This window comes from Lemur catta, chromosome 15 (genome assembly GCF_020740605.2).
Source record: "Lemur catta isolate mLemCat1 chromosome 15, mLemCat1.pri, whole genome shotgun sequence".
In the NCBI taxonomy this organism is placed as follows: domain Eukaryota; kingdom Metazoa; phylum Chordata; class Mammalia; order Primates; family Lemuridae; genus Lemur; species Lemur catta.
In genome coordinates, this window is record NC_059142.1 from 43,613,658 (window position 1) to 43,630,520 (window position 16,863).

At 32.9% G+C, this 16,863-nt stretch overlaps 1 protein-coding gene across 1 annotated transcript in view; it reads left to right on the forward strand.

Moving 5' to 3' along the window:
* The window catches only part of TANC2 (tetratricopeptide repeat, ankyrin repeat and coiled-coil containing 2), a 289,785-nt gene that overhangs the window by 84,546 nt on the left and 188,376 nt on the right, over window positions 1-16,863 (forward strand). Inside the window, exon 4 of the mRNA XM_045525947.1 lies at window positions 6,956-7,138. Coding sequence (XP_045381903.1) covers window positions 6,956-7,138 — 183 coding nt within the window. The remainder of the gene's footprint in view (window positions 1-6,955; window positions 7,139-16,863) is intronic.

The window sequence follows — 16,863 nt, forward strand, 5'->3', positions numbered from 1 at the left end:
GTGAACTGAGGGGGAAGGTAGGAAGTGATAAAGTCAGAGAAGTTGGAAGGAGATAAGATCAGAGAATTAAGAAGATGGGGGCCAGATCCTGTAGAGCCTTGTAGACCATGGTAACAATTTCAGGTTCTAATTGTCTTCTGCTGCTAATTGTCTGTGTGATCCTATATTAATTATTAAACTTTCTCTGCTTAATTTTTTATTAATATGTAAACTTGTAAGAACATTGTAGTGGTATAAATCTTTCCATAAATCTGTCCATGAAAAGGACATTAGGAATGATAATAGGCCAAACTCCATTTTTTCAGAAATACATGAAAGCCGTTTGAGAAATTATGCATTTTTATTATATATATTACGTTTGGCATGCCTACACTTGTTTTAGGGGCCAGTTCCCCCCCATGCTTTTATTTTTTTTTCCTGTATACTTTTTAAAAATAGACTTTTATTGAAATAAAACAATCAGAAAAGTTCACAAATCTTAAGTGTACGGTCAGTATATTATCATAAATTACTATAGGTGTAGGGTTTTTTAAAAGTCAGGTTTATTGAAATTTAATAAAATTTGCTCCTTTTAAGTATACAGTACCATGAATTTTTACAAACAAATCTAGTCATGTTAACTACCAATAAATCAAATGTAGCTGATTTACATTATCATGCAACGTTCCCTCATGCCCCTTTGTGGTCAGTCCTCTTCCACCACCGCAATCCCTGGCAACCATTTGTTTTTAATACTATAGCATTTTCCAGAATATTCTATAAATGAAACCATATAGTATATAGTCTTTTGAGTCTGACTTCTTATAATTTAATGCTTTTAAGACTCATCATTTTTTGTTTTCTTGTATATATCAGAAATTCATTCCTTTTTATTGCTGTATATATTGTGTGTATATGCCACAATGTGTATATCCCTTTACCAGTTGATGAATATTTGGGAACTTTCCAGTTTTGAGAGATTAAGAATGAGTTTGTATGTGGGAGGGAGGGACATGTATCTTCATTTCTTTTGGGTAAATTCCTAGCAGTTGGATTGCTGAGTAAGTTTATTCGGTAAGTTTATTTTTAAACTGCCTATTTCCCAAAACTATATTAATATATACCATTTGTATTCTCACCAGCAGTATATGAGAGTTCTAGTTCATCCTTGTTAGCACTTGGTTTTGTCAACGTTTTGTTTTTTAATTTTAACCATTTCACTAGATGTGTAATGGTATCTCCTTATTAATTTCCCTAATGATAATGATTTTGAGCATCTTTTCATGTGCTTCTCTGACATCCATGTCTCTTGCTTAGTGAAGTGTCTTCTCAAATATTTTGCCCATTTGCAAAATTGGGTAGTTTTCATTCTTGTTATTGAGTTGAGTTCTTACAGTCTATTTCTTTATTTTTATTTTTATTTTTTTAACCAATCCCTGATTGTTTCTTATAGTCTAAATACCAGTCCTTTATTAGATATGTGTTGTGCAAATATTTCCTCTGAATTGGTACTGGTCTTTTTTTTGTAATAGTGTCTTTTGAACAGTGGAAAATTTTAATGTTTATGAATTTTAACTTTTCAGTTTTTCTTAAATGGTTCATATTTTTTGAGTCCTTTGTAAGAAATATGTGCCTGACTCAAGATCACACAGCTTTTCTCCTATATTTTCTTCTAAAAGTTTTATAGTTTTAGGTTTAACGATTTAGTCTGTGATCAATTTCTCTTTGATTTTTTAATGAGTGGAAGTATGGCTCAAGGTCCATGTTTTTGCATATGGATGTTCCAAAAATTATTTGTTGGAAAGATTATCTTTTCTACATTGAATTACCCTTGCACCTTTGCCAAAATTAGTTGGCTATATTTTTGGGTCTTTTCCTGGACTCTTTAGTCTGTTCCATTGACCTTCTGTTCACTCTTTTTCTAATACCACATACTCTCTGGATTACTGTAACTTTATAGTAAGTCTTGAAATTAGGTACTGTGAGGACCCCAAGTTTCTTCTTCTTTGTTTAGAATCGTTTTGGCTATCTTAGTTCTTTTGTTTTTCCATGTAAATTTTAAAATCAACTTGTTGATTACTTACAAAAAACTGCTACATTTTCTTTTGGATTGCTTCAAACTATAGATCACTTTTAGGAGAATTGACATAATCATATGGAGTCTTCAGATCCCTGAACATGATATATCGCTCCATTTAGGTTTTTTATTTCTCTCATCAATATTTTGTAGCTTTTAGAATATGAACATTGTACACCATATTTTGTCAGATTTATTCCTAAGTGTTTTATGTTTTTTGTGGTGCTATTTTAATGGTGCTGGTTTAATTTTTTTTTTAATTTTCTAAGTGTTCATTACCAATATATAGAAAGACACTGTATTCTTATTAACTTTGTAACCTGTGAATTTGCCTAACTCACTTATTTTTTCTAATAACTTTTTTGTGGATACCTTAGAATTTTCTATATAAGCAGTCATATTGTCTGACTATATGATCCTGTGCTAGTTGTTAAACTTCTCCAGGCCTGTTTCTCACCTGATTTATGGACTTGTGAGAAAGTTACAGAGTCACAGAGTAGTAATATAAGCCCTGGGTTAAAAGGATGCTTGGAATAATTTAGGCAAAACTTCTTTGTTTCTGAAATATGTAAAAGCCCTTTGTCTTTAGGGGCCAATTTATCACAATGCTTTATGTTTTTTCTGTGTATTTTTAAAAAATAAACTTTCATTGAAACATAACATATAAGCTGAAAAATTAAGTCATGTGTGCAATTCACTGAGTTATCATCAAATAAACATATCATACTGGAGGTTTTTGATTTATAAATTTGTGGTTTATGCAACTTGAAAAATTAGAAGGCAGTTCTCTAGAATATAAGTATTGCCTTCAGCTGAAGAATTTATTAACTTTAATGTCCAATAATTATGTGTTAAATATAAGACTTTTCTTAGTGATGACTGAAATTTTAATTGAATAATGATTACTTCGAACATTTCTGTAGCGTCCGTGTACTTGATATCCCTGTGCTTTCTTAGGTCAACTTTTGAATCACCAGGTGTCCAATAAAACTGAATTTTCTCTGTCAAGTTAGCAATTTATTTTGTTCTGCCATCTCTCCATCACATTATCTCAGTAACTTTTAATTTGGTTGATCGAAGAAGGAAAAGTGGTAAGTAAAAGAAAGGTAGAAAATAAAGATTGATTAATGTGGGATACCAGTAAATGTTATCTTATATGCTTGGTAAATTGGATTCCAAATTTTTCACTTCCTTCGTGTTATACAATTATACATTTGTTACCTTTGCTATGCAACTTTGTAGTAGCACCCACTAATATAGGCCAAGTATGTTTCCCTGGCCCATTGATAATGCTCTTGGCTCTATGATATGCTTGGGCCAGTGGAATGTTAGTGAGCAGAGGTCTTAAATATGCTCCTCAGATTTCACTTTGCCTCCTGTACTCCTGTGAACCACCAAGAAGAACATGCTCCATGTATTCACTTGCCCCTTTAGTTACTAGACCCAATATTAATGACACATAGGAGTTGTTCTGAAACTGACCATAAATCTGGTATGTAGCCTAACCCTTTCATGTCCAACCTAGATCAGTTTTGACCCACAGTTAATCTGCAGACTCATGAGCGTAAAGTAAATGTAAACCACTGAGATTTTGAGGTTGCTAGCTACCCAAGAAAAACTAGTATATAGTCAAATTATGTGAATGCTCACCAGTACTTTTCTTTACTGGAAGCATATATTTTTAGTTTTACTCCATAGCTACGAAGAGTTCAAGCACAATTTATAGGACAGAGAAGATGGAAGAAAATGTTTTTAAGCAAAAAAGTAAATTAGGACAGCCAAACTGGACTAATTGCAATATTATTCCTTAAGGAGTATTATTAGATTCTAAAATTATCAGCTAATTTTTAACATTGGAACATTTCAAGTGAAAAGAGGTACTTCACTGAATCAAATGCATCTTCTAGATATATACTTTAAAAATTCTGGTTTTTTTCATAAGGATTCCTCAGTGAAGGAATTACACTAATGGTGTGCCTCTTTGTTTATAAACCTGTAAAATACTATAATTCCATATAAATGAATCTCAAGTCTATTCTTGAAAGTCCAAAGATTAGAAATCTATTATGAAAGAAAGAGACTTGAAAAATAGGTCTAGGAGATACGATATCCATCTGAGCAGAGTTCCAAAGAAAGAGAAAAGAAAAGTTGAAAGAGAAGAATTAGTCAGCATAGTAAATGAAAGGGCCCAAAGACATATGATAAGGAAAGAGTTAATATATCCTGGTAAAATTTCTGAAATCCAAGGGTACAGAATAAATCCTAGATTTCTCCCATCAGAAGCTGGGGGAAAGATAATAGCAGCCTGGACTAAGGTAGTGATTGGAGAAATGGAGAGAACATGGCAGATTTGAAATATATTTTGCACTGGTGATCTGCAGAACTGCTAATCCATTGTTGCAAGGGGATGGGAAGGGAAGAAATTAACTGATGATTTCTAGGCTTCTTGATTGAATAAATATATGGATGGTGGTAAAGACATAATTTTTTTACTGAGGCAAAATTCACATACCATTAAATTCACCATTTTAAAAGCATACAATCCAGTGGCTCTCAGTACATTTACAGTGTTATGCAACCATCACTGCTATCTAATCCATCACCCCAAAAGGAAGCCATGTACCTGTTAAGCAGTCATTCCTCAATTCTCTGTCCTCCTAGTCCCTGGAAACTACTAGTCTGTTTTCTGTCTCTCTGGATTTGCCTATTCTGAACATTTCGTATAAATGGAATTATACAACATGTGACTGTGTCTGGCTTCTTTCGCTTAGCATAATGTTTTCAAGGCCTTTAGTGTTGTAGCATGAATCAGGCCTTCATTCTTTTTATAGATAAATAATATTCCATTGTATAAATGTACCATGTTTTTTTTTTATCTGTTCACCAGTTAATGATATTTGGGTTGTTTCCACTTTTCAGCTATTACGAATAATGTTGCTATGAACATTGATGTTCAAGTTTTTGCTTGAAAAACCTGTTTCCACATCTTTTGGGTATATACAAATGAGTGAAATGGCTGGGTCATATGGTGTTTCTGTTTGAGCAGAAGGGCTGCGTCATATGGTAATTCTGTTTTTAACTTTTTGAGGAACCATCAAACTGTTTTACCTAGCAGCTGCACAATCTTACATTTCCACCAGCAGTGTATTAGGGTTCTAATTTCTTCACATCCACACCAACATTTTTTTTATTGTCCTTTTTCTAGAAAGTATATTATACCTATCCTTAGTGGGTACAAAGTAGTATTTCATTTTGGCTTTGATTTGCTTTTCTATAATTGTTGAGCAACTTTTCATGTGCTTATTGGCCATTTATATATCTTCTTTGGAGAAATGTTTATTCAAGTGCTTTACCCATTTTTAAAATTTATCTTTTTGTTGTTGAGTTTTAAGTCTTCATTATGTATTCTGAATGCTAGACCTTTATGAGATATGGGATTTACAAATATTTTCTCCCATTCTGTGAATTGTGATGTACAAAAGTTTTTAATTTTGATGAAATCCAGTTTATATATTTTTTTCTTTTGATACTTGTTCTTTTGGCGTCTAAGAAGCCGTTTCCATTCTTTTGACTCTCATTCCAATGTTTTCTTCTGACATATCTTCTAGTTTACTAATTTTCTCTTCATTGGTGTCTAATCTGCCTTTAAACCCATCTGTTGCATTTTTAATTTTATAATTCCAATTCTATGCTAAAATTCTAAATTTTTATTTTCTTAAACATGTTAAGCATACTGCTTTAAATTCTGTGCCTCATTGTTTCATACTCTGTATTCCTTGTGAGACTACATGGCTTTTCTGATTTACTTTGTTCATGTTATCTTATCTGTTATTGTTCATTAAGGGCCAGATATTGTATATGATAAAATGTATAAATAATTTCAGACCTATAATGATATTATCTCTCTTTAAGAAAATTTATGTTTGTTTTTTGGGAGGCACTAGCAAGCCAGGATTACCTTAATTTAATTTTGTGGGAGATCTGTGGAGCTGAGCTTTAGTCCCTCTGAGGGCCAGTCTAGTTTTCCTACTTCTAACATGTAGCTATTTGGGCTTTCAACAAAAGTGTTGGAGTTTTACCAGATCCCCTTTAGCCCGTTAGTGGGCCATAGGCTCCCAATACTTTTCCTTCTAGCTCTGTAAAACTGTCAATAGCTTCTTAGCCTCTTGGATCCACTAAGTAAAAAGCAGTTCCAAATGCCAGGCTTCAGTCTTTTCCTTACAACTTTTCATCATGCTGTTAATGCTCTATTGCCTTTGGAAGATTTAAAAATATATATATATGGTTCTGTTTTTTCTTAGGGAAAAGTTGTTCTTAAGTACATACTCTGCCATTACCAGGAGTGGAAGTCAACAGCATTTAAGTGGAAGTAAACAGCATGTAATTACTCTTTTTAAAAAGTTAGAGCAGATCCAAAGATTACCATATAATAATATCAGTCTTACCCACTTGAATTTTTATATACTTTCTTGGGGGAGGGGAGAAAAATAGAGTTATAATAATCCTACTAGCAGTTGTACATGATGGATTGTCAAGTAGGTGAATACCTTCTTTCCTATTTGTCGTATCAGGAGAAAAATTAAGACTATTGCTCTAATTCTAACACTTACTGCATTGTACTGTAATTATTTACTTATATGACTACATCTCTCATGAGACATGAGCCCCTCAGGAGAAGGAACCCTGTTTTACTCATCTTCAGTTTCCTAGTGCTAAACCTGGAATTGGGTGCACATAAATGTAGAAATGAATGTATGTGGCAGAAATACTTTATTTGGCTTTTTAAAGTGAAAAATCAATGCCTGCATATGCTGTTCTGAATCATCCTAAAGTATATATTTTAATAGGGAAGGAAGAATCTTTTCTCAACAGCTCTTTTGTTCCATCCTCTTCTAACAGGTGGTATCTCCACAGAAAGCGACTGTGCTTTTGAGCCAGACTACGCTGTTCCACCACTTCCAGTGAGTGAAGGTATGCAGCACATTCGGATTATGGAGGGCATGTCTCGCTCTCTTCCATCCTCCCCCTTACTCACACATCAATCTATCAGTGTTCGGCTCCAACCTGTGAAGAAGTTAACTGGTAAGGACTTTACCTAAATTTAGTATGTTTAACAGGAAACCTAACAATATGACACTTTAGGTCATATCAGATATGTTTATATGCATCTTTAGGTTTTTCCTCTTTGGCCTTCCTAATGTCACAGACTCTTGGAAAGTGAAACCCCTGCTGCTTTTAATTTAGAGAATTAGAACAGTACTCAGTTTGACAGATTGATGTATTTATTTTCTAAATGACCCATCTGTTGTGGACATATTTTTCTTCGTTTTCAGGAAGTTTCTAGTTTTGCCAGAATACACTGTTGTTCTGGTTTCATTTATCAGCTTGTTCATGTCAGATTAACAGATGGAAACATTGTAATTTTAGGATAATAAGAGCTCGATAGTTCAGCAAAGGTACATTAGTCATATTTTTGTTTTAAATCATGATTTGTATATTCCATGTCTATTTTTTAAAAACTAATTTAGATATTTTCCTTTATATTGGACATTACTACAACTTCTTTGGATATGTACTATAATTCATAAGTTATGGATTGTATTAACTTTAGTATGATCTCACAATATGTATTGACCATTCATATCAAACTGTTAGGCATGAGACTGTGTCTTTATTAAATGGACTTTTGTCCTTTTAAGTTTTTTCAGGGAAGAAATTTTAATATATAGAAGAATATTTATATGTAAAAATGTGTAAGCCTGGATCACTTTGTTAGATTTCTCCTAACGTTATCAGTATATCCCTGATGTCAGTAAACTGACTGGTATTGATGGGTTATGAGTACATGGAGGCATGAAATGAAGTTAATCACAAAGGATATTTTGACTGTTTCCTATGTGCCTGGCATTGAGCTAGACAATAGGGAGGTGTTTGTCATTATGAAGATTTAAAAGAAAATAAAAGAAGGAGGGAAAGTGGAATTTTTAGACTCTTTAGTCTATATACAGTGAAATTTTTTCATTGTTTCTAATTTTCATCAAAATAATAGTATTTGTTTATTCCATAGTTACACAAAGCATAAGTTATGTCTCTTTACAGTGTTTATTGTCTTTTAGGCATTTTCAAATAACTGAGTCAAATTCTACTTTGACACATGGGTCATTAGATAAAAATGAGTATAAAATAGCCTAATAACATAATAGCCTAAAATATTGGCCCCCTTCTAATGTCTAAAAATATGGTAAATCTTAAGTTTACCATAAATTAAGTGCTTAAATTCTAAGCACTTGAATAAAATTTTAGTGCTTAGAAATCCTCCTCTCTTTTTTATAAAGATATTATTGATTACTAAAAATACAAAAACCGCAAATCTGATAGTTGTCATGTGGTGTGTTCATTTTACTACACATATTGGAAAAAGTAGCAAGAAAAATTTAGTTCCCATGTTGAAGTGAGCTTAGATTGCCTGAGGTTTTGGAGATAACACTTTCCTATCCCATTTGCCTATCCCAGTTTGAACTTCAACTTAAATAGGCAATCTTTATTAAAAGATAAATACATTTAATAACAAAGTCAATAACATACCTTCATATTACAGAGGTGTTATTGTAAAGCAGTAATAAGGGTATAGTTGATTAATGACATGTATGAACTATTGAGTTTCAATTTTATAATATTTGAAGTATGTGTAACCTCTCAAATAGTTTTGTTTGCTGGTGACTGTCAAAGACTTAAAAATTTGCAGATTAAGAATGCATTTTAAAATCTAAATGTGATAGGAAACCATGTATGTTTTAAAATGATACACACACATACATGCATACATTTGGTGGTAGTCTAGAGATACAATAACTCTTAGAAGATGGAGAGGGAAGACTTAAGTTGTGTCCATGTACCCTTCTATAATGTTTGTAATTTTTACTGTGTGTAAAATCCAAAATCTCATGAGACAATATCACAAAATGGACCCTGTCATTTCCTAACTGTGTAATCTTGCTCAAATTTGCTTAAAGTCTCTGCACTTCACTTCCCTTATTTCTAAAATAAGGATAATTATAGTATCTATCTCATAGGACTAATGCGAGAATTAGATGAATTAGTACATGTGAAGCTCATAAGAGTGTCTGACATAGAGTAAGTAATCAAAATGTTAGCTGCAATTAATATTGTAGTTTTTAAAGAGCTTTGGGTATTGAGTTTCTATCACCTTGTCAAATATGTGTTCTGAGCTTTTGGAAAGTGGCCTCCAAGTAACTTAATTACCTTAAGTAAGTCCCTCTACTTTTCTGAAGAGTAAACTTCAAATATTAACATCAAATTGACTATATTTACTCTCTGCGGGAAAACTTTTTTGGCCTCATTTTAAAAGTATTTGCTGCCAATAGATTGTAATGAACATGTGACTATCCAATTAGATGGTAAATAAGTCACAATAACTGTTGCTGAAACTAGGTATTTTAGATGCTAGTTATGGCCAAAATATTATTTTTGTCATAAATAAAATGGAAACATTTACTTGTTTCAGAGACATCTGGGGAAATCATTGACACTTTGACACTAAAAAAGACCTATGCATAGTGTTGTTCTACATAGTCTGATATATTTTAGGGTACTTATGATATGTTCTTTGCATAAGAATAATTATCTTGCAATTTTTGGAAACACACTGGAATTCAGGATGTACTATGGTGAATTTTATTATTAGGAAAAAAATTCAGGATTGCTGTGAAGACTAAATAAGATTTCCTAAACATACAACCTAGCATATATTATAATAAACATTAACTAAGTGCTACTCTTTTTTCTCATTTTATTCTTGGGTAAAATGGAAACATAATCTCATTTTATAGACATCCTGAGAAAATTATTGAAAAGCTAATTTGAAAATATAAAGGGGCCCACAGATAGTGTTAATCTGTTTTATTTATTTATTTATTTATGTTAGTATACTCATGATACCATATGAGTAAATATCTTGCAATTTTAGGAAAAAATTTGGAATTCAAGATGTATTATAGTAAACTTTATTAGATTAAAAAATATAGTAGACATACATGGTAGTCTAAGCTGCATCATTGCTAACTGTTAGATACCATATATTTTTTATGGTTAAATGAGGAAATGTATAGGAAGACTTTTAAGCTCTTTGGAATAATAGCACTAATTAAACTATTAGGTCTGGTCCTCATTCAGGTACTATTTCTATTAATAATTCAGTTTCTAACTATTTCTAATTCAGCCAGGGGTGGAGAACCTATGGCCCTGGGGCCACATGTGGCCTTCTGGATCCTTGAATGCAGCCTTTTGACTGAATCCACATTTTACAGTACAAATCCCTTTTATTTTGATTCTTCCAATCAAAGCAGGGAGTGCTTTTCCGTTAATTTGTGTCATCTATGATTTCTTTAATCAGTGTTTTGTAGTTCTCCTTGTAGAGGTCTTTCACCTCCTTGATTAAGTGTATTCCAAGGCATTTTTTTTTTTGCATCTATTGTAAATGGGATTGAGTTTTTGATTTGATTCTCAGCTTGGTTGTGGTTGTTATTGGTGTGTAGAATTTGTGTATGTAGATTTTGTAACCTGAGACTTTACTGAACTTATTTATCAATTCTAGGAGTCTTTTGGAGAAGTCTTTAGGGTTTTCTAAGTATAAAATCATATCGTTGGCAAACAGGGATAGTTTGGCTTCCTCTTTTCCAATTTGAATGCCCTTTATTTCTTTCTCTTACCTGACTGCTCTGGCTAGAACTTCCAGCACTATGTTGAATAGAAGTGGGTAAAAGTGGGCATCCTTGTCTGCTCTTTTTAGATTTTATGGGAGTTTAACCTATGAGTTGTTAACAAGAAAATAATTTTCTATTATACTAATTTTTTTCGTATTTGAATGGAAGTCACTCATACAGAGTAGAAGTATTATTTATAGTATTGCAGTGTTAGTTTATAGCAGGATTATTTATAGCAGCTATAGTATTGCTGTGTACGTTCCATTGAAATATAGTAGCCCTGTCTTCCTGCCTCTATTCAGCTACCCCTAGGGAAAGTTTGCAAAAATGCCAAAATGACCCTTAATAAAGAAAGAGCCAAAATAACAAGTCATTTACACTTTTTTAAATGAAATAGTTTCATTTCTGTGAGGTTAGATGACTCATAAGGTTATGATGAAAATTGAAATAGAAGAAAAAGAAACAATAAGAAAGAAAAACAGATAATACAAGAAGGTCAAGTAAGATGAAGTCAGTTCTTATGAGAAATATGAATGATATCAATTTCACTAATAAAGACAAAGTATCAAAGTGTAAAAAGCATTTCTAGTGATATATTATTTCTAAGGGGTACTCCTAAAATAATATGAGAGGAAACTTTCAAATAAAGGGATGAAAAATATATACCAGACAAATGTTAAGAAAAGTATATAATTTGCAATAATACTAAACAAAATTAAATTAAGAAATTAACAATTCAGGCAAAAAATATTGATATTTCATGCAAGTAGAATTCACAAAGTAGATATTAACAATTATTGGTCTTTTATGCATGAGACGTGACATCAAAATATGTAATGCAACAAAAGAGAAATGAAAACATATTCACACTAAAATGTGTGCACATATGTTCATAGCAGCATAATTCGTAATAGCCAAAAAGCGAAAACAGCTTGAATATTCATCAGCTGAATATCTGTGTTATTCAGCAATAAAAATAAATTATGTACTGGTCCATGCTACAACATGGGTAAACCTTGAAAACATTATGCTAAGTGAAAGAAACCAGTCATAAAAGACCATAGGTTGTATAATTCCAATTATGTGAAATGTCCAGAACAGTCAAATCTACAGAGACAGAAAGTTAATTAGTGGTTACTTAGGGCAAGGGAAACAGGTATGGGGAGTGACTGCTAAAGGGTATAGAGTTTTGCTTTGGGGATATGAAGATGTTCTAAACTTAGATTATGATAATGGTTGTACAACTCTGTGAATGTACCAAACCCACTGAATTGTACAGTTTAAATGGGTGAATTTTATGATATGTGAATTATATCTCAATGAAATGTTTTTAAAAAAGAAAAACTATAGCAAACATTGTTAGAAATGAAAGAGAAAGTTGATGAATTCACATTTAAGGCAGATTTCATGCATCACAAAATATAAAGGATATATGGAGAATTTGAATAATATAATTAGTAAGTTTAATTCATTATCGTATATTTCCAAATAAGTAGAAGAGAAAATTTGGAATGTTCTATACATGAAGAAATGATAAATGTTTGAGGTGATGGATATTCCAGTTACCCTGATTTGATCATTATATATTTTATGCATGTACAAAAATATCACATGTACCCCATGAATATATATAATTATTATTAATAAAAAAATCTTAATTCAGCTAAGTGTAGAAACCTGTGTTGAAACAAAAACTATTCTTTTCTAATACCTAAGAGCTTTTTGTAAAAATTGATTATATATTTGGCCATAAAGATATCTCTATACGGTACACATTATTTTTCATTGAAAATAAAAATAGACACAACAAAAAGGCAAAAATTCCTTTCCCACTTCTAAAATTTTAAAGAGTTTTAAAATAACTTTTGGGTTAAAGTAGAAATTGAATTGATAAAAAAGTGGAAATTTACATGTATTATGTATTAATATTAAAACTTAGGAAATGTACACAAAATGATGATCTATGGAAAAATCATTACCTTGGATACTTTTATTAGAACACAAGAAGTATCAAAAGTAAATTAACTAATTATATGACTCAAGGAGATAGAAAAAGAAAGAGTAAACATGCAAGAAATAATCAATAAAATTAAAAGTGGAGATGAATAAGCTAAACAGAAAACTAATAACATAATCAGTGAAGCCACAGTTTATTTGAAAAGCCTACAAGAACAGAAGAATCTTTGCTAGGAATAGTCAAGGTGAAAAAGAGAAGAGAGTAAAAAGATAAATAACATATGGAACATATTGAATAAGAAATGATAATTTTTATAAGAAAATACAGTATACAGCTTTATAGCAAAACAACACAAAAAAAACTTGGATGAAATGGAAGAAAACAAACTAGTTGACTCAAGAAAACTGAAAATTGTGACTAGCCTAATAACCATAGAAATCAAAGATCCCCAAGAGTATGCAGACCCAGATAATTTTACAGACAAGTTTTAACTAAACTTTTAAGTAATGATGATAATTATAATAGTAGTAATAGTAATTATAGATGTTTATTGAACTGTTACTGTGTCCTAGGAGTATTAAGTACTTTATATACATAGACAAATTTAATCTGCATAGCAATCTAAGTGCATAGTCAGTAGTCTTTGTGTGAACACTTTCAATAATGGTGAGCTTTTTACTTTGTAACATAGCCTAGCACTTTTGTTCAATAGTTTTAACCATCAGTTTTCCATTTCACATCCACAGAAATATGCCCCTTTGTTGCTTCTATCCGTTAGTCCTAGTTCTGCTTGTTAGAACCATATGACATAAATTTAACCTCTTCTTTCATATGGCAGTTATTTATATCCTGGAAAGCAGCCACCATGTCTGCTCTTCTCTAGCTTAGGAGACTTCATTTACAGCCTATCTTATATCAAGATAGTACTACAACTATGTTATTTTCATTATTTCTACCCTAGTAACCATGTCAAAATGGACATGAGATTACTTTGGAATTACTCTTCTTGTGACCCCTTATTGACTTTTAGTGAGAATTTTTCCTTTTGTAAAAATTTGATATATACTATTAATATCCATATTTTGCCATCCTTTAGTTCTGTAGCTCTCTGAAGTTCCTGTGTGGTTTCACTACTACTGTTAGTAGTTTCACGTTTAAATCTTCATGTTCTTGTACAACTCTGAATAGTAAATTGCGTGGGCCTGGATTTTGATTATGTGTTTTTTAGCTCATTTTCTTCAAAACCCTTTTATTTATGTTTATTCTATCCTTTTTAGTTTGAATATGATTTTCCTTAATGGGGAATATTAAAGCAAAATGAGGGCTGTCTCAGTCTGTTTGTGTTGCTATAACATAATACATGAGACTGGGTAATTTATGAAGAACAGAAATTTTTTTTTTCTTTCTTTCTTTTTTTTTTTTTTTTTTTTCCTTTTTTTTGAGACAGGGTCTTACTCTGTAGCCCAGGCAGTGCAATGGCATCAGCATAGTGCACTGCAACTTCACACTTCTGAGCTCAAGTGAGTCTCCTGCCTCAGCCTCCTGGGTAGCTGGAACTACAGGCACATGCCACCATGCCTGGCTAATTTTCTTTTATTTTTTGTAGAAACAGAGTTTCGCTCTTGCTGATCTCCGAAAACCTGGCCTTAAGCAATCCTCCCACCTCCGCCTCCCAAAGTGTGAGGATTATAGGCTTGAGCCACTGCACCCAGCCCAGAAATTTTTTCCCCACAGTTCTATAGCCTGGGAAGTCTGAGATCAAGGCACCAGCAGGTTTGGTTGTCTGTTGAGAGCTGCTCTTCACTTCCAACATGGCACCTATTGCTACATCCTCCAGAAGAGAGGAACTCGTGTCCTCACAGGATGTCTCACAGGACAGAAGATGGAAGGCAAGAGAGCCTAACTCTGTGTGAAGCCTCTTTTGTAAAGCCTTAATCTCATCCATGAAGGGAGGAGCCCTTATTATGACCTAATCACGTCTTAAAGGCCCTTACCTCTTAGTACCCTTACGTTGGCCATTAAGTTTCAAAACCTGAATTTTGGAAGGGACACGTTGAAACCACCACAGCAAGGGTTGGTTAATTGTTCTATTTCTCTTGCTTAGATCAGGATGTTGTTCAGCATGGCAAACTTTGAAGTCAGATATACTTGGGTTCAAACCTGACTCTGCCACTTATTAGCTATATGATCTTGGTCAAGTCAGTTGACTATTCTGAGTATGTTTTTGTTTTGTTTTGTTTTGTTTAATTTCAGCATGACGCAGAAGAACAAATGTTTAGGTTATTGCCTTTGCCCCACCTGAGTCAGAGCTTGAAGCGTGTCCATCCCCCAGATGTTGTGCTCCGCACCCATTAGGTGTGAATATACCCATCTCCTCCTCCCCCCTCCCACCTGCCTGACAACCGATGAATGTTACTATTATATGTAACTGATCAACTGAAGTGTTGATCAGTTAAGTCAGTTAATACCAATTTGATGGTGAGTACATATCGTGATTGTTTTTTCCATCCTTGTGATACTTCACTTAGTAGAATGGGCTCTAGCTCTATCCAGGATAATACAAGAGGTGCTAGATGACCATTGGTTTTTGTGGCTGAGTAGAACTCCATGGTATACATATACCACATTTTATTAATACACTCATGTATTGATGGGCACTTGTGTTGTTTCTACATCTTTTCAATTGTGAATTGTGCTGCTATAAACATTCGAGCGCAGATGTCTTTTTTATAGAATGTCTTTTGTTCCTTTGGGTAGATGCCCACTAATGGGGTAGCTGGATCAAATAGTAGTTCTACGTGTAGTTTTTTGAGGTATCTCCATATTACTTTCCACAGAGGTTGTACTAGTTTGCAGTCCCACCAACAGTGTATGAGTGTTCCTATCTCTCCACATCCATGCCAACATTTATTGTTTTGGGCCTCTGATAAAGGCCATTCTCACTGAAGATAAGTGATATCTCATTCTGGTTTTTATTTGCATTTCCCTGATGATTAGAGATACTGAGCATTTTTTCATATGTTTGTTGGCCCTTAGTCTATCTTGTTTTGAAAAGTTTCTGTTCATGTCCTTTGCCCACGTTTTAATGGGGTTGCTTGATTTTTCTTGCTGATTTTCCTGAGTTCTATATAGATTCTAGTTATTGGCCCTTTATCAGATGTGTAGCATGCTAATATTTTCTCCCATTCTCTGGGTTGTCTCTTTGCTCTCGTGATAGTTTCCTTGGCTGTGCAGAAGCTTTTTAATTTGATCAGGTCCCATTTATTTCTTTTTGTTGTTTCTGTGATTGCCTTTGGGATCTTCTTCATAAATTCTTTCCCTAGGCCAATGTCTATAAGAGTTTTTCCAACATTGTCTTCTAGAATTCTTATAGTTTCATGCCTTAGGTTTAAGTTTGTTATCCACCGTGAGTTGATTTTTGTGAGAGGTGAAAGGTATGGGTCCTGTTTCAGTCTTCTACATGTAGCTATCCAGTTTTCCCAACCATTTATTGAATAAGGATTCTTTTCCCCAGTGTATGTTTTTGTCTGCTTTGTCAAAGATTAGATGGATATATGAGAATGGTTTTATATCTGGGTTCTCAATTCTGTTCCATTGGTCTATGTCTCTGTTCTTGTGCCACTACCATGCTATTTAAGTTACTATAGCCTTGTAGTATAGCTTGAAATCTGGTTAATTGATGCTTCCCAATTTGTTCTTTTTGCTTAAGATTGCTTTTGATATATGGGATCTTCTCTGGTTCCATATGAATTATACCAGAGTTGGTTGAATATCTATGTTTCCCCCTTATTTCTGGTTAAAGTTTGTTTCTTGTTTCTGAAAGTGATTATTTTTTTAAAAAAAGTTAAATATATATATCATTTTGTAAATTTTATCAGATTAGTTTAAGTAAAAAGTGAGAGAAAGGAGATTCAATGTGTATATTTTGTAGCTAAATAAGCCCTTTTATGCTCTACTTACCAGTAAACCCATCCCAAAAGGGCTACCTGTCAGCTCATAATCTTTTTCAAATGTTATAATTCTAATTTAGAGGTAGCATCACATTTTATTTTTTGAGACAGAGTCTTGCTTTGTTACCCAGACTAGAATGCAGTGATATCATTATAGCTCACTGCAACTTCCAACTC